The following is a 22,524-nucleotide window of genomic DNA, read 5'->3' as shown; positions in this document are numbered from 1 at the left end:
CTCTAACTAGGTTGGTTGCTGTTCTGTATCTTAGGGTTAGGGTTAATTGTATGTTAAATTCGATGTTATTTAATGGTGCGTAAGATGCGCATGCGCAAGTATATCTTGTCTCGAGGCAAGACGTTAAAATACGACGAAAAAAAAACGTACGAAATGACTGCATAACTTTTCGTACGATTTCATACGAACTGATAATGAGAATACATTGAACCAGGGGGGATTTTAGGATCAGAGGTTTAGGGGTGCTGAGCACACAGACGGCTGTCTGACCAGGCAACTTAAGAAGCTTCACTGTTTTCTACATACATTTTCTACAGTTTTGAAACCTGCTCAGTGTCTTTTACCAACCGCTGACTCCATCATTTACTAATGCATCGTATCAGATACTTTGGCTAAATACTCAACAAGCAAAGCTGACGAATATTCCAACCATTTAAATCATTTGATCCACTTTTCATGAAAGGTCCTTTTTTGCGTGCCAGACTGAGTGGGAACTGGAACAGTTCTGTTCAAAACCAGTCCATTTACGGTGAAACTCACTACAGTAATTCTGATACTAAGGAAAAAAAAAAAAAAAAACTTAAATTTTGTAAATTGAAATATTGATTTTAAGTTATGGTTTCAAAAATAAGTAAAATAAAAACAAACAAAACAGTCCCAGAAATATCAGAGCTCATTTCTCATAAACGTTTTACCAACAAACCATCAGAAATCTGACTGAAGGTTTCAGAAAACACCAGATTGCAGCAATTCCCTCTAATTTTTGCTCAACATCTTATATTAAGAGCCCAAACTGTGCAGTTTTTTTGTTTGCTGATTATTAATATTTATGTTGTAGAACATTTAATGACATAATTTCACTGGCAACAGATTTTTTTTCCATCTCTAAGGGAAGAATGTGTAAACATTCAAACTAGAAAAAGAGAATACTAATTAAGTCATCTCTGCTGGTCGAGGCACATAACCAAACATGTTTTAGATTTATTAAGAGATAGAAACATTAATTTATGCTGCTCTAACCTGAAGCTAGCTCTTTCTTTTTTCTTTTTTTTTTTAACAGAAAAACACGATCCAAGGCCGTCTTTACCCAAACATCCAGTTGGCTTGTTATTGTTAGCACCTTAGCTTTTATAAACACATGCATATGACAGCAGCTAGCTTCTCTTATTCCACTTTAAACAGGACAGTGTTACTGAAGACCTGCAACGTTGGCTAACTCCAACCAAAACATAGAGAGTAACCTCGGTGTGAGGGCAGCAAACATGAGGACTGGTAATCATAATAGAGTGTTGGTATTAAGTTTAAGTTAATCTTTGGGCAAAATAACCTGGTTAAGCCAGATAATCACACCCGTATCGCAGGTCCACCCATCAGCCAGCATACAGGTCTGCAAACGGACCGATTTCCTCCCAAGTCAGGGAAATCAGGAGGATGGATCAAACATTTCAGAGGCTGGGAGGTTCAAATAAAACTGTATGGTTTTTACACTTTTATAGTTTGTTTTTTGTTTTATTTGTTTTACTTTAAAAACTGCATACATAGTGAAGCAACAGCTTAGATTTTAAGGGTGCTTTGATTCAATTCAGGAGTGCTAAAGCATCCCATATACAGGTGCTGGTCATAAAATTAGAATATCATGAAAAAGTAGATTGATTTCAGTAATTCCATTTAAAAAGTGAAACTTGTATATTATATTCATACATTACATACAAACTCATATATTTCAGATGTTTATTTTGTTTAATTTTGATGATTACAAATGACAACAAATGAAAATCTCAAATTCATCATATCAGAAAATTAGAATATTACTGAAGACCAATAAAAACAAAGGATTTATAGAAATGTTGGCCAACTGAAAAGTATGAACATGAAAAGTATGAGCATGTACAGCACTCAGTATTTAGTTGGGCCTCCTTTGGCCTGTATTACTGCAGCAATGCGGCGTGGCATGGAGTCGATCAGTCTGTGGCACTGCTCAGGTGTTATGATAGCCCAGGTTGCTCTAATAGTGGCTTTTAGCTCTTCTGAATTGTTGGGTCTGGTGTATTGCATCTTCTTCTTCACAATACCCCATAGATTTTCTATGGGGTTAAGGTCAGGAGAGTTTGCTGGCCAATTAAGAACAGGGATACCATGGTCCTTCAACCAGGTACTGGTAGCTTTGGCACTGTGTGCAGGTGCCAAGTCCTGTTGGAAAATGAAATCTGCATCTCCAAAAAGTTGGTCAGCTGCAGGAAGCATGAAGTGCTCTAAAACTTCCTGGTATGTGGCTGCGTTGACCCTGGACCTCAGAAAACACAATGGACCAACACCAGCAGATGACATGGCACCCCAAACCATCACTGACTGTGGAAACTTTACACTGGACTTCAAGCAACGTGGATGAAGTGCCTCTCTTCTTTTCCTCCAGACTCTGGGACCTTGATTTCCAAAGGAAATGCAAAATTTACTTTCATCAGAGAACATGACTTTGGACCACTCACCAGCAGTCCAGTCCTGTTTCTCTTTAGCCCAGGCAAGACGCTTCTGACGCTGTCTGTGGTTCAAGAGTGGCTTGACACAAGGAATGCGACAGCAGAAACCCATGTCTTTCATACGTCTGTGTGTGGTGGTTCTTGAAGCACTCACTCCAGCTGCAGTCCACTCTTTGTGAATCTCCCCCACATTTTTGAATGGGTTTTGTTTCACAATCCTCTCCAGGGTGCGGTTATCTCTCTTGCTTGTACACTTTTTTCGACCACATCTTTTCCTTCCCTTCGCCTCTCTATTAATGTGCTTGGACACTGAGCTCTGTGAACAGCCAGCCTCTTTAGCGATGACCTTTTGTGTCTTGCCCTCCTTGTGCAAGGTGTCGATGGTCGTCTTTTGGACAACTGTCAAGTCAGCAGTCTTCCCCATGATTGTGTAGCCTATAGAACTAGACTGAAAGACCATTTAAAGGCTTTTGCAGGTGGTTTGAGTTAATTAGCTGATTAGAGTGTGGCACCAGGGGCCATCAATTTTGAACCTTTTCACAATATTCTAATTTTCTGATATGATGAATTTGAGATTTTCATTTGTTGTCATTTGTAATCATCAAAATTAAACCAAATAAACATCTGAAATATATGAGTTTGTATGTAATGTATGAATATAATATACAAGTTTCACTTTTTAAATGGAATTACTGAAATCAATCTACTTTTTCATGATATTCTAATTTTATGACCAGCACCTGTAATGGGCTAAAACGCCTATCTCTAAAAATTATTCCAGGTTGATCAGAGTAGACGAATCCTGACAAGAACCTGCAAGTAAAAAGCAAGAGAGAAAAGATAATGGAGGTAATAGTAGGATTAATATCAGACAGTACGACGGCTCTTCAGCAGGCTGCTGACCGTAGATATAGCTAAACCAGAAACTATCCTACAGCAGAACTAAGATCTGCCTCCAACGGTTCTGTTACCCCAGCAAACCCACAGTCCAAGAGCAAAGGTCTAAGATGGAGAAAAATGCAGCCTTTTTGGATGTAGGATTCGGGAAAATATTCTGGGTTTAACTGGGATCCAATGAAATAAATGTATATTGGAGAAAATGAATCTCCAGGAATGTGTTGTAGCATAAATGGGGATTGTAAAGAATTACAAAGTCCAGCCTCATACAAACATTTAGCTGCATTTTGTAAAGGTCAGACAGCAGAGATAAACGCTTCTTTGCTTTGGTAGAAAATAATTTTTGAGGAATTAAATTCTGAATGAAATTGTTTATTTTTATAGTTTTTTTTTGTAGCTCTTTGTTCAAGAAATGATTGTTTTATTTGCCATCATGCATGAGAACAATGAATGTACAAAGAACATGAATTGTAAATTGTCATTGTCATGAATTTAAATCTTTAGTATTTGCTCAAATTTTCTTGATTTATATAAAAGTATAAAATAGTTGGTGTCTCAAGTTGCTCTGTATATATTTATTTGAATTAAATAATGATGTGATGTTTTACTGAGATACTGAAAAAGGAAAAGAGTTGGGAGTGTTTTAGACCCACACCAGGCAGGTTAATTTCCACATTGATGAACAGCAGGTTGATACCTTATGAGAAGTGTGTGAATGTGAGGGTTTGAGGCCCTGCAGAGGCCCTTCTGTAGAGCCGATCATAGCTGACTGCAGGGCTCCACCGTCAAAATGACACCAAGTGTGTACAGAGTGGTGCACGATGCAAACAAAACCCCTCGTTCTGCTCTGTTCACCCTGCCGGTTCAGTATCTGTGTGATTAAAGATAGTGAGTGATGGAAGTTCTAACAGTAGACTGTCTGTTTCTCTGCTCCTGCAGAACAAAAGCTTCCTTGTTGCATCTCACCTGTCTCTGAGCAGCAGTGATGTGTTGTTCATCACAGCGGTCAGAAGCAGCTGCTAACGTCTCACCAAGCCCAACGTGGGTCTCATTTCTCCTCCTCCGCTTTATGTCATGATATTCACTTTGTAGTTCTGTGATGACCGATAGATGGAAAGGGTCCGCTCCTAGGAAGAGCAGGTGATACTCGGTCTGCCAGATGTAATTGGAATGTTTGAATAGATTTACAGCAGCCATAGTTGGTCCTGGAGGGGGAGCTCAAGCTCAGTCGGATTGGATGAAGAATGAAGATGAATGTCTTTTTTTTCATCTTTTCATAGATTAGTTGGATTTCAGTCTGGACTAGGGGTGTGCATTGGCACTGCCCTCACGATTCGATTCGATTACGATTCACCAGGTAACGATTCAATTCTATTCTACGATGCATTGCGATGCATCAAAATCCCATTGACTTCGTAAAATCCGAAATGTGCCCCGATATCCGCTTTCCAAGCTTTTGGTGCGTTTTTAATTGGGCCTACCCGTCTATCGCGGTCATCTCCCTCCGCCTCAGCCATCTTGATGTTATTGGTATGCCCCCGGAAGTAATTGAAACTTCACAACTTGTCCATTTGAGGCCAGAAAATAAACAGTGACATAATCGATTATGGCACGTTGCCGCATCGATACTGAATCGTGCATGCCCCGCATTGCAATGCATCGCTGAATCGATTATTGTTGACACCCCTGGTCTGTGCCTTTAGTTTTTTTAATAGTAGTTTTAGTAATTTTAAAGGCGTAATTTGCTTTAACCACCTCTGACTAGCATCCCTCCACAGCATCATGCTGCCACCTCCATGTATTCAGAGTGGGAATGGTGGTTTAAGGCTAATGAGTGTCTAGTTTTCCAGGACTCACCAAAGCATAGAAATCATTTCTTTTTTTTTTTTTTTTTACAAATTATTTTTCCAAATAATACAGTGTGGTACGAATGTACATGTGTATTTTTACACTTTTAAACATAAAATACAAAACACAAACAACAGAGTGATCTCAAGAGTATGAGAGGTACAGGTTCCAGACTTTGAGAGTTGGGGGGGGGGGATCATTGCATCATTAGTGGTACAACAGGTTTTTAGTCTCAGAGAATATGTTATCTGTTCCATTTGGTATATATCCCAGACCTTCTGCATCCATATATTGTAGGAAGGGGGCTCAGGTTTGAGCCATCTGATTGTTGTACATTTTAGAGCAGCTGTTAATAATATGTTCAAAAGATATTTTTCATCTCGTGTAAGAATAGTTGTAGGTAAAATCCTTTCTGAACTGGATTTATATTAAATTTATATTAAAGTAAAGGGGACTAAATAGAAATGAATGCCATACTTTTCAGATTTTTATTTCTGGATACATTTTTAAACCACTTCTGCTTTTCCTTACACTTGGCAGTGGAAGCTTCCCTGCTGCTCTGCTTTCTGTTGGTTCTCTTTGCTGTGCTACTCTTTGCTACTTTAAGGTTGTTTGTTACATGTTAATTTATTCGAGTTTATCTGCCGCTTGAGGACATTGGCACAGGATGTCCAGGTAAAGAGAATATTTCTCTATAAATCTATTTCCATTTGGAAAAGCTTGTCACTTTTTGCAAAAAATAGCTCATTTGATGTTATCAAAAATGATGTTGGAAACGGGAACCATGTCAGATTTCGGTGGAAGGCGTTTGTCCCGGAAGCTGACTGTAGCATTCCGCAGTATCTCTCTGCCTGTGGGAGGAGATGATGAAGGCATGACGGTCCTCAGGTCTCCGTCACGTTGGGCTTCTTGAGTTCTTGATGAGTTTCTGTGGTTATGCAGCTGTTAAAGCCGCTCAGTGACTAACAGGGATTGTGCTGAAAACACAAACCTGCCCCTCTGCAGTGTTTACCCACTTCCCCACACATGACTGGGCCTGCTCAGCGGCTTTTAGCTCCAGGAATATTTGGCTGCTCCTCACTGGTCGGCCTGAGGCTGAGGAGGACAGATGTGGGCACTTTGAGGTGTGTTCAAGCAAGGACACTAAGCTGTGGGGGCGGATCCCCGACTTCTTTCTCATGTTGTTCATACAGGTGAATCCGTAACCCGTTTTTGCTGCACTCAGTATTGTGTGGTTCTGAACTGCCGTGTCATTGAGATTTCTCAGTAGCACTCTGCAGCCATGGCTGATGTTTGGAAATGTTTTATCTCAGCTTCACTGCTGACACAGTCTGACAAGGTAAACACAGAGTCACGCATATCTCACTGTGCCACACAAGAGGGAGCAGGAGGGAGTCAATAAAGGAAAAAAGTCACCCGTTTACTGTTAAATAGGGTGACCAAACGTCCGTATTTCCCGGGACATATCCGTATTTCACGTCCTGTCCAGGGCGTCCCGGGTTTTTTTTTAGAAAGTGAGGAAATGTCCTGATTTCACTGCGCACGACGCTCCGTGTGACGTAATCCCTGAGCCGCGTCAGTGCGGGCAGCCCTGTTCTTAATCAGAGGCTCTGTTCGAAAACCTGGGCTGCATCCTCCAAGGACGCGGTCTACCTAGACTGGATCCTTCGAAGTCTTTGAAAATAAGGAGGCCGGAAAAGTTTTGGCTGTAAAATCGAAGAGGTCCACCCTTCGGCGGGTTTTACCGCCCTATGCTCTGTTGCTTAGCAACCGTGAAAGTTGACACACAAAGCAGGAAAAGAATCAATACCGAGGTTTTCAAAACTGTTTGTTTATTTATTTATTTTTAAAAAAATTAAAGCGAACAAAGACTACACTCACAAGAATCCAGAGTGGAATAAAGATTCCAACCAGCAGGAGCAGGAACAAATAAAATCAAATGTAATGATAGAAACCTTAGTCAGTTAAATAACCTGCTGCTGTCATTTTGCATACTCTGATGTTGCTGCTATTTTCAAATATCCATTACTGTAAAAATGTCCATAGCTGCATATTGGTTATTAATTCTCCAGTTTTATATTGTTAAAACACTTTACAGTATTTTATTGTTTATATTTTAAGTCTTCCCTATTATGTTATTCTTATACATTTTTCTAAGGTCCTCATTTGTGTGACCATTTTCAAAAATCTTTCTGCTGCTGTAAATTTGCCCATTGTGGGACAATAAAGGGATTTTCTATACTATAAAAGGGTTAGAAATACATAAGTAAATCTAAACAATGTATGTATAAAAATATATCTGCTAAATCTCTAATATTCAACAACAAAAAATACTTAGTTAAGCATATTGTGCAAAACAACAATAAAAAAATTTAACTCCTATCAGATTTAGTCCCCACGCTCCAGATATATTAGAATCTGTCCTTAAATTCCAGCCAAACTCATTTACACAGTAACAGATAAAAACCTTTAGATAAATCAAACATTACCGCCACATATCTGACTCAATAACCATTAAAACAACTATTTTTTATTCATTTCAGACGGAACTATTCACATAGTTGTATTATATTAAGCTGAACTTCCAATTTTCACCACTGTTCTGCGCCAAGTAACATTTCCTCTGATCACGGAGCAAATCCCGATGATGAGACATTTGTTCTTTCAATCAAACCCCCCCCCCCCCGCTCCAAGGTGTCCTGGTTTTCCCAAATGAAAATATGGTCACCCTACTGTTAAAAAAACATCAGATGCACAGAAAGAATAAAATAAATCTTAGGAAATTAATCAGTAGGAAAATAAAATGGCTGCCGTAGGGTCCCTAGGGTCTGTTTCTGCAGTAGAGTCCAAAGACTAAGAATCTAAAGGGTCATTGTTAGAGTGGTGAGAAACAAAAGCATGTTACAGTGCCTTCTGAAAGCATTCGACCCCCTTAAACTTTCTGACCTTTTACACCCTTTGGATTTTTATTACAAATTTAAAAAACTGAAAAGCGGGGGTGCAAAATGAATCTGCTTCTTTAATTTCATTGCAGCAAATTATCACCAAAAGTTCAGTGAGGATTTCTGAATGAACCAATGTTGACCTAAATGACTGATGGTGATGAATAGAATCCACCTGTGTGAAATCAGGTCTCTTTATTAAATGCACCTGCTCTGTGATGGTCTCACAGGTCTGTTTAAAGTGCAGAAAGCATCATGAAGAACAAGGAACATACCAGGAAGGATGGAGATGCTGGAGAAGTTTAAAACCAGATTTGGATACAAAAAGGTTTCACAAGCTTTAAACAGTGCAGGCAATGATATTGAAATGGAAGGAGTATCAGACCACCGCGAATCTACACTGAAAAAAAAATAGAGGTTGACAGAACTTAAATTTTCTAGGCAACGTGATGCATTTGATTTTTTGAGTTTTCTTTACTTAAATTCACTGTGGTTGAGTTTACAAAGATTTTTGAGTTCTGCCAACTTAGGTTTTTGGAGTGTTACATAGAAATTTTGAGTTCTGCCAACTTAGGTTTTTGGAGTGTTACATAGAAATTTTGAGTTCTGCCAACTTAGGTTTTTGAGTTTCACCTTTAAGTTCTGAGTTCTATCAACTTTGTTTTATGAGTTTGACATATAGATTTTGAGTTCTACAAACTCAGATTTTGTAGTGTTATCTGCAAGTTGAGTTCTATCTACTCAGTTTTTTTTAGTCCAACCAATCGTCTTCACTACCAATCATTCAAAACACAAAAAATTATGTTAATACAACATTTTTATTGCTTCAAGTCAAACATTGTATCAATGGATACAGTATAAAACCATGTTCAAGAACATAATCTTAACTGCACAGATCAAAGTAACCTGACACTGGACCAGAATGTTCTAGATTCGTAAGAAGGAGTGATGATGAGGGGAAAAACAGTAAGACACCGATTTAGTACGAGGAAAACACACAGGTAATTTTTTGTGAAGTAAGTGTATTAACATATATGAAAAAATAACAGTTTTACATATTTGGACGGCCTTCAGTTTGTTTTTTTCAATTGTAGTCTCTTTAAATTGGGTGCACCCTTTAAAAAAAATTAAATGAAATAAAATGTCTTGTTTCCCGGAAAAAGAAAAAGGTTTTCCCTTTTTATCTCTGAGTTTTTCTTTTTAGTCCTACCACTCCGACAGGACGATGAATGCAAGAAAAGAAAGTCCTCTTCAGTCCAAATCCTCTTCTTCAGTCCAAATCCAGATGTTCGCACGGTTGGCTCACCATCTCCATTTAAGGAGAGAATCCAGAATCCAGGGTATCCAAAAAACCCAGCCTGCATAGCACAACAGGGCTTAGTTAAATCCATTCACTTCTTGTTCTTAACTGTACAGTTTATATCTCTCCAAGTATGATAAATTTCAGTGTGTAATGTAACTTTTCTAACTCATTACGAATTAACTGCTGCATTACAGGGTTAACATATAAAATGTTAATGTCACTGTTTTTCTTTTAAAGCAAATAAAATCATGAAAGCAAAAAATCCACATGTAAATAATTATAAAACCACTTACAGTTAAACAGTAAATACCCAAATCGGATTAAGAAAGTAAAATAATGTAGTCTTGTAGTATTCTGTGCCTGAGTGCAACAACACTGCACTACATAAAACAGTTTAGAAATTTCATAAGTTATTACACTCAACTTAATGTCTCTTTTCATTTGTACAATGAAAATAACAGGCACACTCTTTTCTCTACGCATAAACACTCACCCGCACATGCGCGGCATAAACACGCACGCGCACACGCGCACTATAAACACGCACGCGCACGGCTTTTCCTTTCATCAGAACGTGAAAAACATGTGAACTCATGCTTCAACTCGGTGGCAATACACCACAAGGGAATGCTAACTCACAGAGCTAACCGCTAACTGTCTGTACTTTGCAGCACTCACCGGGAAAAGAAAAGATTCAGAAAACTGGTAAGGTCCCAGGGTCGTTCCTCCGTGGTTCTCCAGATGCATAAAAGGACAATGTCCGCCAATCTTCTCAAACACGAGGGAAAAAGGCTGTGCACTTGAAGAAAGGGATAGGAAACCCCGTACCGTAGTGGGCGTGTCCATGAACATAAGCAGTGCGCATGCCCATGAGTTTACAGTTGAGGGAACTCAAAAAATCTTGTATAGGCGATTTAAAACTCCTTGTTAAACCAACTTCTGAGAATTTGAGTTGGGCAAACATGTATTTATTTGTTAAATGTCAAATTTATATTTCTGAGTTGGATTACAATACAATTGTGTGTTAGAACAACAATTGCCATTTACTTTTTTAACAGTGTACGAAGAACCAGTCATACCACTAAACCTTCAGCTGAAACAAGGAGAGACTGATCAGACATTCAGCCAAGAATTTTAAGCTCCCTCCAAAGATTTTCAATTGGATTCAGGTCTGGAGACTGGCTAGGCCACTTCAGAACCTTGAGGTGCTTCTTCAGCCACTCTTTTGTTGCTTTGGCGATGTGCTTAGGGTCGTTGTCGTGCTGAAACACCCATCCTCGACCCATCTTCAGCTCTCTCTTGGTCCAGAATTCCATGATACATGGCCCCGTCCATCCTCCCCTCAATACGATGGAGTTGTCCGGTCCCTTTGGCTGAAAAGCACCCCCCAGAGCACGATGATGCCACCACCATGCTTGACGGTGGGGATGGTGTTCTTTGGGTCGTACTCTGTATTCTTTGCCCTCCAAACAACTTGAGTTGAGGCCAAAAAGTTCTATTTTGGTCTCATCTGACCACATCACCTTCTTCCAGGCCTCCTCTGAGTCGTCCAGGTGGTGAATGGCGAACTTCATGTGGGTCTGTACATGTGTATTCTCAAGCAGGGGGACCGTTTCTTTTGTAACTGTGGTCCCAGCTGCCTTCAGTTGATTCATCAGTTCCCCCCTTGTGGTTTTGGGATGATTCCTCACCGTTCGCATGATCAGGAACACCCCATGAGGCGAGATCTTGTGTGGTGGCCCAGAGCGAGGGAGGTTGGCGGTGGTGTGATGCTTCTTCCATTTCCTGATAACTGCACCGACAGTTGATCTATTCTCTCCAAGTTGCTTTCAGATTCTCTTTTAGCCCATCCCAGCCTTGTGCAGATCAACAATCTTGTCCCTGATGTCCGTAGAAAGCTCTTTGGTCTTGCCCATGGTGGTGATGTTGGATGCTAATTGTTTGGGTGTTGACAGGTGTCTTTTATACAGGTAACGAGGTGAGGCAGGTGTATTTGATGTAGATAATTGGTTGGGATTGGGGCTGTGTCTTAAAGAAAGACTAACTGGCTTGTAGGAGCCAGAATACTTGTTTGGTAGGGGGTCATATACTTGTTTTTCCTCATCAGATGGTTATCAATTTTTATAAATTCATATGATGTGAATTTCTGGAATTTTCTTTGGGATTCTGTCTCTCACTCTCAGAATGTACATATGATTAAAATTGTAGATTGTTGCATTCTTTGTAAGTGGGCAAACCTGCAAAATCAGCAAGGGGTCAAATACTTATTTCCCCCACTGTAGCTTACTTTAGATGCAGATGTGGAGTTTTTAAATAAACGATTCTCTGTTCTTGGAGACATTAGCCGGAAGAAATGTTGGTCCAGTTTCTTTATGATCAGCCCTGAGCTGAGCTTTAGTGGAGGAGAGATTTTCTTTCTATCAGTTTTCCCAGTTGAGTTCCTCTGTTGCTGGTTCTGCTGCCAGTTATCCACTACGCTACATCCATTCAGCATCCAGATCCTCTCTGCCTTGTGCTGGTTAATAGTGAATTAGATGGTGAAAGAATATCTTTTTGAAAGAGACCTTTTCTCAGTTTATTCTGATGAAGCCAATAAACAAGACGATCAAGTCCGACAAAAAACAAAGTAAATATCTGCTACATTTGTAAATGTACTGATATATGAATATTATGGGATGGATCTATATTTTACATCCACCTCTTCTGCAGAGCAACATTTCAAAAGGAGAGAGGCAAAGGGATTTATAAGTATGATCTGAAATGTTTGCAGTCAGATACAGGAACAGTCTGAATACCAAAGATATTTCATGTAATTACAGCAAAATCGAAATGCAACCGTTTACACATGAAGGGCATCATTCTCTCCATCAATAACCTTTATTGTAATCAAATCTTTTTTAGATCTTAATTTATTTCTGCCAAACTTCTTTGTTTTCCATTCTCTAAGAGACGTAAACCAACTTCTGTTTTTTTGTTATTTCTTCATTCCTGTCGTTTTAATTCTAAATCTGACTTTATTGTATAGCAGAGGAGTCCTGAACCTTTCATTTCCTGAGCAGAGCGCAGCTAACCCCGCAGCAGTTGCTGTGCATGGCTAGCAGCCGTGTGTCTGTGCAGCTGATCCACCACGCTCCTCACACATGACCGCTGCTGACAACCACCCGGTCAGATGGGTTTGCTGCTTTCAAGCGTGACTCATGATGTTCATCTTAACTTGATTGTTAAAAATGATTCCAAACGTTGAAAAGCAGGATTTGATTTAGGTGTCGTTGGTTCCTTTCATTCCGGTCATGTCTGCATTAAACACATGAAACTGATGGAATCTGGAAGAAGACTATTTGCATTTTGCTAATTTTCTAATTGCAACAGGAGGAGCGGGTTGGTTTCCCTGAATGTACATCCTATAGCCTCTGATGGGATCAATGAAAACATTTAAATATGTGAAGGAAATAAAATCCAGAGGAGCTCTACACAAAATATATAAACAAAAAATCTAAATTAAATGACAAGAATAAACATAGTATTCTAAATAAGAATAATTTTGGCTCTTAACCCAAACTTGGCTACAAAAACACAGCAGGATAGTATTTAAAAGGATAAGTTCGTTGTTTTTTCCCCCCCATAATGCTCTGTATATTTAACTACTCAGTGTTTTTCCGGGTTCAATTCCCCTTCAGGTTTTTCTGCATTGAGTTTGCATGTTCTCCCTGTGCGTGTGTGGGTTCTCTCTGGGTACTCCGGCTTCCTCCAACAGTCCAAAAACATGACTCTCTAAATTCTCCTTAGATGTGAGTGTGTGCGTGAATGATTGTTTTGTCCTGTTTGTCTCTGTGTTGTCCTGCGATGGACGGGTGACCTGTCCAGATTTGACCCCGCCTCTCACCCGTAGACACCTGGAGATAGACATTAGCTCCCCTCGTGACCCCAGCTGGGATAAAAAGCGTGACAGAAAATGGAATGGAATAAAACAAAAAAACAAGGATTCAAATTATTGATCTATTGATACGTTATCTAACCACCTGTGTGACCCGTCTGTATCGTTAGACCCAGTGTGTGGAATCACGCTCGGTACGGTTTCATCGCTTTGAAGCTAATCCTAAATCAGATGGTTCTGTTTTTAAAAGTGAAAGGATAAGTAGAGTTAATCCTGCTCTACAGGTTCCACTCGCACCCATGTGAGAGCTTCTTCTAGCCCTGATCTCAGCTTGCAGGCTGCAGAGATCCATTAGAGAGTGGAATAAACTTTAAGGTATTGTGCTGCTTCTGTTTTTATGTATGCAACTAAAGGATAAGAAAGAAGCGAGCAGCTGATGGTTCCTGTTATTTTAAAATGTCTCTGATCACTAACGCTCTTCTTAATGCACGTATTAAAAAGCCGTCCTCTATGAGAACTTGCTCACTACAGATGATCTGGTTTATGTTGAAGCTTTGGATTCGACCCAACGTTTGTCTCTTGAACCATAAACAGGAATCATTCAGTCTGGATCTGTGCAGATTGAACCTGATAGTAGTTGAACACAGAGTGCTTTTATACTCTGGTTACTTTGCTCTTTTCAAACAGGCCGTTGTCTTTTCTAAACAGGCTGTTACCCACCAAAGTCGGACAGGTAGTTTTTTTATAAAATCTTTATTTTTCTTTCTCTTTTGAAAATGACTGCTATGTAATTTCATATTTAATGGACACTTTTGTTTTTTATTCAGATATGAATATACTGTAACACCTCGAATGTTGGTATTTTAAAACACTAGTCTAAAGAAAAGAGAAAACTTTTCTTCCTCTCTTAAAATCAGATTAAACTTTTTATGTTGGTCAGTGTTACCTAAAGTATTTCTATCTGCAACATCCCCAGATTAATTAGGGAGTTAATTTATGATGATTTCTCTAACTTGAGAAATGTTAATACATTTCCTTATAGTTTAATAAATTAATTTTGTTTGTTTTTTCCACCAGAGAATAAATAATTTGATAGAATTTTGTCTATTTCTTCCTGATGACATTCTGCAATTGCAAATCCAGAATACAGACCAGTTTGTCTTGAAGTCATGTTGGATCTAGTTCTGCAGCTGTGAAGCACATGAAAACATAAAGTGATAAAATGAGGAATAACTGGCTGAGAAACTCTTGATTCATTTTTAGTGGCGTCTAGAAATCACTGAGAGATTTGATCTGATGTGATGTGAGGCAGCGATCGGCATCCAGTGGATCTGGTTTCAGCTCTTACCTGCTGACAGATTATCAGTAAGAAGGTGTGCAGCAGTGCGTTCTGTCCTCCCTGACCTCTTCCTCTGACATAGCTGATGCTTATTGAGGTGTGTTCAAGACCACGGTCGGTTGGAACCCATGTAGACATACCCGTTTTTTGTTTTTTTTCCACCCTCAGAATGAAATCTTTTGAGCAAATCCTGCTGGTAGTAGTTTGACTGTAAGTGGTGACCAGGGTTGATTATCTGTCAGACCAGCATACCACGTCAGACCAGCATACCCATGGTCAATATGCATGCGCAAGACATCAGATTTGTGTTTATCCCTTTAGTTTGGTATGAAAAATAGACTTTGAATTACCTCGATGGGTGTGTAACCCTTTAGTCTTCAAAAAACACCAAAAACTAAGTAATTAAATAGTTTTTTTGTACATGACTAAAGGTATACACGCCCGCTGAGGTAAGTTAACCCTTTAAAGCCCGATCCAAGAATAAAACAAAACAGAAAATTACTTTTTTTGGTTTGAATTCCTTATTTGCCCTTTTAACAAAATATGTAAAAAGAAAAAACAGAAATACATTTTTGATATTATAATAATTTATTACTATGCGATAAGTCAAGATTATTTTTTGTGTAGTCTTCTACTAGCTGTTATCAGGTATATCTGATTGTGTACAATAGGATTTTGAGCAAAGTTTTCACCATTAAATTATGCAAAAGGTGTCAGACGCAAAACATTTCAGAAACAGTATGTATCAAATATGATACATTTGGCATTACAGGGTTAAAGTCTGTTTTTCGTACAAAACTAAAGGGATAAACTAAAAGGATATACACTCACCGGCCACTTTATTAGGTACCCCATGCTAGTAACGGGTTGGACCCCCTTTTGCCTTCAGAACTGCCTCAATTCTTCGTTGCATAGATTCAACAAGGTGCTGGAAGCATTCCTCAGGGAGTTTGGTCCATATTGACATGATGGCATCACACAGCTGCCGCAGATTTGTCGGCTGCACATCCATGATGCGACTCTCCCGTTCCACCACATCCCAAAGATGCTCTATTGGATTGAGATCTGGTGACTGTGGAGGCCATTTGAGTACAGTGAACTCATTGTCATGTTCAAGAAACCAGTATGAGATGATTCCAGCTTTATGACATGGCGCATTATCCTGCTGAAAGTAGCCATCAGAAGTTGGGTACATTGTGGTCATAAAGGGATGGACATGGTCTGCAACAATGCTCAGGTAGGCTGTGGCGTTGCAACGATGCTCAATTGGTACCAAGGGGCCCAAAGAGTGCCAAGAAAATATTCCTCACACCATGACACCACCACCAGCCTGAACCGTTGATAGAAGGCAGGATGGATCCATGCTTTCATGTTGTAGACGCCAAATTCTGACCCTACCATCCGAATGTCGCAGCAGAAATCGAGACTCATCAGACCAGGCAACGTTTTTCCAATCTTCTATTGTCCAATTTCGATGAGCTTGTGCAAATTGTAGCCTCAGTTTCCTGTTCTTAGCTGAAAGGAGTGGCACCCGGTGTGGTCTTCTGCTGCTGTAGCCCATCTGCCTCAAAGTTCGACGTACTGTGCGTTCAGAGATGCTCTTCTGCCCACCTTGGTTGTAACTGGTGGTTATTTGAGTCACTGTTGCCCTTCTATCAGCTCGAACCAGTCTGGCCATTCTCCTCTGACCTCTGGCATCAACAAGGCATTTCCACCCACAGAACTGCCGCTCACTGGATGTTTTTTCTTTTTCGGACCATTCTCTGTAAACCCTAGAGATGGTTGTGCGTGAAAATCCCAGTAGATCAGCAGTTTCTGAAATACTCAGACCAGCCCTTCTGGCACCAACAATCATGCCAGTTCAAAGTCACTCAAATCACCTTTCTTCCCCATACTGATGCTCGGTTTGAACTGCAGGAGATTGTCTTGACCATGTCTACATGCCTATATGCACTGAGTTGCCCGCCATGTGATTGGCTGCTTAGAAATTAAGTGTTAACGAGCAGTTGGACAGGTGTCCCTCATAAAGTAGCCGGTGAGTGTACATGTATTGACAATGTGTACGGTCATTTGACAGAGCACCGGTCCAAGAAAACTGTGCGACTGCCGCAGGCCCCTTGCTTTATGATTATAGTAACAAAAACACAGTTTGGTGATCAAAATAGGGCACTATTACATTAACGTAAAGGGGGGAGTGGTAGCCTAGTGGTTAGGGCATTGCGATTGGAATCCAGAGTTTCAGAGTTCGAGCCCCACTCCCACAGACTGCCACTGTGGGTCCCTGAGCAAAAATCCTTAACCCCACACTGTTCCCCGGGCGCCATACAATGGCAGCCCACTGCTTCCCAAGGGGATGGGTTAAATGCAGAGAGTACATTTCTTTGCTCTGTACCTGTGACAGAATGCATCTTTGGTCTTGCATCTACATAGATAATATTTGTATGCATTATTCAGTTACATGCATGATGCATCATTGTGTATTTGATTTAATGTGTCTGCTTTAACTGTTGTATTTGTGCTGCCATTGTATTCGTTTCTCTCCCTTTCTCTCCCTGCACTTTGATCCAAAGAGTATAAAACGTATGATACTTTCACTGCAAATAAACTCCATACTAGTGTTTATTATTTTCAGCACACAGATAAGAGACTGTAAACAGTTTATAGTCGGTATGTGAAGGATCTGATTATTGCACTGTTTATGGTATTGGCAAAAATAGGGGGAATCAAGTCAGATTTAGCTTGGTCCATTCCTGGTGGTGACCTTAAACTAGAGGTTTTCTTATAACTGAACATGGAGAAATTTCCAGATGCAGTAATTTAGTCAGTTTCTGAGGGAAAACTGTAAACTATGGCTGCAGCCGTGATTCCAGAGGATTTGAGTTTATTAACTGACCCTGATGCATCCAGCGTCGCATCAGACAAGAAAACAGCATGACTTGATCAGTAGAGAACTTATTAACCCACACTGAGCAGTGTGTGAAAAGGGCATCTCAAGAGAAAAGCCAAAAATATTCATTTTAATACAACAAAGTGTAAAACAAATGAGAGAAAATGCCTGTATTTTATTGAATGAAAATTGTTTTATGCATTGCATCACTTTTCTGGAAAACTCCTCCCTCATCATCATCACCTCTGATGTCATCTTCTTTGGGTTTTTTTCACAGAAAACTACCATGTCAGCAGCTCTGACCGGAAGACGGAGTCTGTAGCGAATCTGCAGCCGCAGCCGTCCCTCAACTCGCTTCAGTCAAGCTCTCCGGGTCCCAAACGTTCCGGAAACCCTCTGAGAAAGTGGCTGCCGAGTTCCAGCCGCAAGATTAGCTCCGGCAAGAAAGTCCCCGGCACTAAACAGAAGAAGCCAGGTAAGATGCAGGAAACGTGATGGTGCACACAGTTCTCATCCAGACAGATTGTTTAAGCTGAACTAATATGGCGGTTATTGGTGAATCAAAAAGAGAACCAAGATGGGTTGTTGGCTGGTCTCACCAGGTTATTCTGTTTTTTGCATCAGCATCCTACTTTGTCAAGTATCATCTGTCTCCGTTTCCATGGCAGTGGTTTTGGCTGCACATACGTTAGCCTGTTGATACACCTGATATCTGTATCTATGACTGAGGAAAAACCTGCTCTCTCTTTTCCAGAACCTGGATCCGGAAGAGATGGCAGTGGAAAGGTCAATGAGCTGTGTCACCCTGGAAAGGAGGACATAGAAGAGGTAAACGGCGAGACAAGTGACCCAAACCCCCTGAATTAAGGAATATCTTTATTAGTTTTTGTAGATTTTAAATCCCAAATGTCTTCAGGTAGGAAATAACAATGGGTTGTTTTTGGTGAAGTTTGTGTTCTCCTGTAAAAGTTTGACTGTGGAGCCGTTTCTGTAAACTCCTGTCTGACCAGGTTAAAGGGAAACCTGTGTTGCTGTTGTGAAGATATTGACTCCATTTACATCATGGAAAGTAAACATGCAAAGTTCCTCTTTTTGTGTGAAAGGGTCACACACAACCACACACACAGACACACACACGTTAAGCCTACTATGCCCTAAACCTGACCATATCTACCACTAACCTTTACCTAAACACGATTTACACCTTAGAGCAAAAGTTAGCAAAGTGAGGCCCTTAAAAATGTCCTCACTTTGATACACAAATAGGAGCACACACACACATGCTTCTATGTTATCGAAGGATGACAAAAATGCAGTCCAGCATCCGTTGCGTTCCTTTGCTGCTTATGGTGTCCTTTGTGGAACGGCGATAGAAATCTTTGGTGAAACTCCAACGATAAGAAGAAGAAGAAGAAGAAAAAAAAATGAATCATCTCTCAGCTGCAGAGCATCCGACTGCTCACCGAGGAGATGTTTCAGAAGCAGGTTTCCCAGTTATGCAACATTACAGTACTTTGCATGTTTTTCCAGCCTGTAGATCCAGTTTAGAGCTGGAATTGGCTTCACCCCTCAATGATTCTGGTTATTATAGACAGCAGTGACTGAGCCATTCATGACTGGTATTAAAATAACTCCTGAGTCTTAGATTTCAGTTTCCTGTTTTACATACAAGCAAAGATGTGGACACGTCAGATTTGACCATCAGCTGAGCTGCAACAGGTCTGCTGGTGTCTCTGTAGCACAGAAGCTTTCACTCACTGGAATTATGTAAATATTTTTGGCTTTGACTCAGATTCGCCTCACCTAAATCTCTCTCTTACTGTTATGAGTTATTAGACTGCAGAATTGTTCAGTCTTTTAATAACGATTTACACTTACATGAGGAGCCACTGAAGAGACGCTAGGATGTGAGCGATGTGCCTGCATATTTGTGTCTGGGTTAAATAAGTGAGCAGTAGAGTTCTGCTCAACCTCTAGATGGCGATGGAGGTCTGGCTAATGCCTCCATACATTGACTCATAGTAGTCGAGGCGAGCTGTGATAAAAGCCTGGACTCATTTCCTCAGATCTCCTCTTTCTAAGATTAGTTTCACCTTTGCTATTTGGCAAAGTTAATTAACCCTTTTCTAAACAACAGTGCTGTTTCTCTACCTTAAAGTGGGAGTCTCACTTTAGCCCTAGAGGATGACACACACTCTCTGAAATGAAACGATAGTGAGCCAAGATCAACCGACCTAGACTTGGGCAGACTTTAATGTCATTTTGTACACACAGAATGTATATAAAAAGGAATTTGGTTCAGTACAGCTCTCAACTGTAGGGGAGGGATGGCAACTTGGTCCAAACAACATGCCTTCTGTCTTTTTCTGATTTAGACTAAGAGAAAGACCTGTTTTGATGTCATCAAGGCAGATTGGCTTTTAGTGTTGTAGTTTCGCCTCCATGCAGTAGGGGGCAGTGTTGTCAATCTTTAAACGATAGTTGCAGGAGTTAAAAAATTTGCAAAGGTTAAAAAATACGATAAATAGATGCCAGAACAGAAACATGACACGATCCAAACAGGTTATAGAACTGGATCTTTTTATTTTCCACTTTGTTTAATGGTGACATGATGAAGCGTGCATTTTATATTATTTTATTTTTCAAAACATGCCAACTTATCATTACAGCCATTTGACAGAGTTGTTTTTAAGGAAGAAGCATTGCTGCATCTTATAATATTTCACTCAGTGATAGTTTAAAGGAATAGTACACCCAAAACATGATTAGCCTTCATTTTCTACTCATCCCCATGCTGAACAACACTCTGGAGTACTTTTTTGATATCTCAAATGCATCTGGAGATCTGGGAGGCTTCTTGCTGTCTGCTGACATTCAAATAATGGAGGTCCATGGTGCTCGAGACAGAAAGGTCCATAAAAGTCCACAAAAAACGTGTCAATATTCCTCCATACTGCTCGTCCAATGTATTCCAAGTGTCCTGAGTGGGTAGCATCCAGAATTTACTCGAAACGAAGTCATTTAGAATGTTTTTAGAGCATAAACAGTAGTGTATAGGATTTCCTGAAAGCGCGCGCCTGCGCGTTCGTGGCGCTACGGAAACCGCGGCAGACCAAACCAGATGAAAGTGCGCATTCAGCTCGGCAAAGAACTCATGCTCTTCCTCAACACTGAAGTCCTCAGACATTTTTCTTTCGTTGTTTCTTTCTTTGCACAGGTAAACAGCACATTTCTTCTTCTACGCTTGCATTATCGGCAGAGCAGACCCCGAATGCGCACTTTCATCTGGTTTGGTCTGCCGGCTTCCGTAGCGTCGTGAACGCGCAGGCGCGCGCTTTTAGGAAATCCTATACACTACTGTTTATGCTCTAAAAACATTCTAAATGACTTCGTTTCGAGTAAATTCTGGATGCTACCCACTCAGGACACTTGGAATACATTGGACGAGCAGTATGGAGGAATATTGACACGTTTTTTGTGGACTTTTATGGACCTTTCTGTCTCGAGCACCATAGACCTCCATTATTTGAATGTCAGCAGACAGCAAGAAGCCTCCCAGATCTCCAGATGCATTTGAGATATCAAAAAAGTACTCCAGAGTGTTGTTCAGCATGGGGGTGAGTAGAAAATGAAGGCTAATCATGTTTTGGGTGTACTATTCCTTTAAATTACCTGCTGTTCCCTAAGGCGCCTGCAGAGGGCAGTGTGGCCTCAGTTCCCTGGTGAGCACTGAGAGCACCCATTCAAATCAGCTGAGCAGGTTATTATTCTCTCCTCTCCTAGGCTGCCTCCAGGGCAAATTGTTTGCATCTACCGCAGCGAGAGTGAAGGATGAACACAGTTAACTCAGACGATGTCTAACTGATGTTGTTTGCTTCAGCATTGAGTTATCAGTGAGATAAATGGTTAGGATTAATAGAAGGATGGATGTGAATGCTGCACAGAACCAACAGGACACAGTGTGGATTCAATCAGGCTTTATTGTTTGGTTTAATCCACTACATGCCACCACAGACACATAATTATCTTATAAACTAGACTAGTCGATACGATGGATGTTCTTCATGAGCTGCTTCATGTCTCCTGTGTCAGAGGGTAAACATCAAGGAGGGAAACCCATTATCCAAGTCGTCTGCTGGGATACAGAGCGGCGGCGAGGATGAGCCAGAGCCAGACGATGAGCCCCACCTTCCTCTTCCTCCCCCTATGGAGATCATGAAGGACCCCTCAGCTTCAGAGGACAAGGTAACGGGGACGTGTTCATTGTTTTTCTTATCAACCTGTGCTTCAAAATAAAACTCTTCATCTAGTTTCTCTGTTTTGCTGATTAACAGCTTTGCTTGTCTTTAAACTGTTTTCTTGCTGCATGCTTTCCTCCTTTCCTTCCGATCTAACCTGCTGCTCCTTCTGCCTCCCTCTACAAGCCTTCATCCTTGTTAACATCTCTGCAGTCGTCCTCTGACGTCCCCAGTGCTGCAGAGCTGGTTAGCGCCATAGAGAAATTGGTCAAAACCAAGATGGTGAGTGACCAGCTAGAGAGTAGAATTGTGCTTTCTAAAAAAAAAAAACATCAGCATTAAAAAAAAACAAAAGCCTTTTTTATAAGAGCCCACAGCCAGCCATCAAACCACCACCTCTTTGTACACAGCCTTTATGGGTAGAAATTCAATGGCAGCTGCTCTCTGAAACAGGCTCAGAGGTGTTGATTAAATCCAAACGTCACGTTTTTACGGTGGCCCTGAAGTGCAAACTGCAACTACAAATCTAAAAGCGCAACTACATTAAGAAAAACAAAACTACATAAAGCAAAGCGGAAGTCATTCTGCCTGCTTCGGCTTTTGAAAACATGGATATTGTTGGCGCCCCAAACATAGCTGCCATTATCCAGGAATATTTAGAATCAGGACATACGTACGAGGTGATACTGGATATGCTCAAGACTAATCACGAAATTTCA

The 22,524-nt window shown here is 40.5% G+C and overlaps 1 protein-coding gene across 3 annotated transcripts in view; it reads left to right on the top strand.

Moving 5' to 3' along the window:
- Window positions 1-22,524, top strand: part of kalrna (kalirin RhoGEF kinase a) — a 285,539-nt gene that overhangs the window by 231,959 nt on the left and 31,056 nt on the right. For 2 of the 3 annotated variants that reach the window (XM_038301434.1, XM_038301436.1), the window contains exons 41-44: window positions 17,845-18,042; window positions 18,322-18,395; window positions 21,660-21,812; window positions 21,992-22,087. In XM_038301434.1, the coding sequence (XP_038157362.1) occupies window positions 17,845-18,042; window positions 18,322-18,395; window positions 21,660-21,812; window positions 21,992-22,087 (521 nt within the window). The remainder of the gene's footprint in view (window positions 1-17,844; window positions 18,043-18,321; window positions 18,396-21,659; window positions 21,813-21,991; window positions 22,088-22,524) is intronic. The other variant, XM_038301435.1, reaches the window with a different exon arrangement.

The sequence above is a fragment of the Cyprinodon tularosa genome, unplaced genomic scaffold (assembly GCF_016077235.1).
Source record: "Cyprinodon tularosa strain WSP-4 unplaced genomic scaffold, ASM1607723v1 ctg467, whole genome shotgun sequence".
In the NCBI taxonomy this organism is placed as follows: domain Eukaryota; kingdom Metazoa; phylum Chordata; class Actinopteri; order Cyprinodontiformes; family Cyprinodontidae; genus Cyprinodon; species Cyprinodon tularosa.
This window is presented reverse-complemented; position numbering and strand designations above follow the sequence as displayed.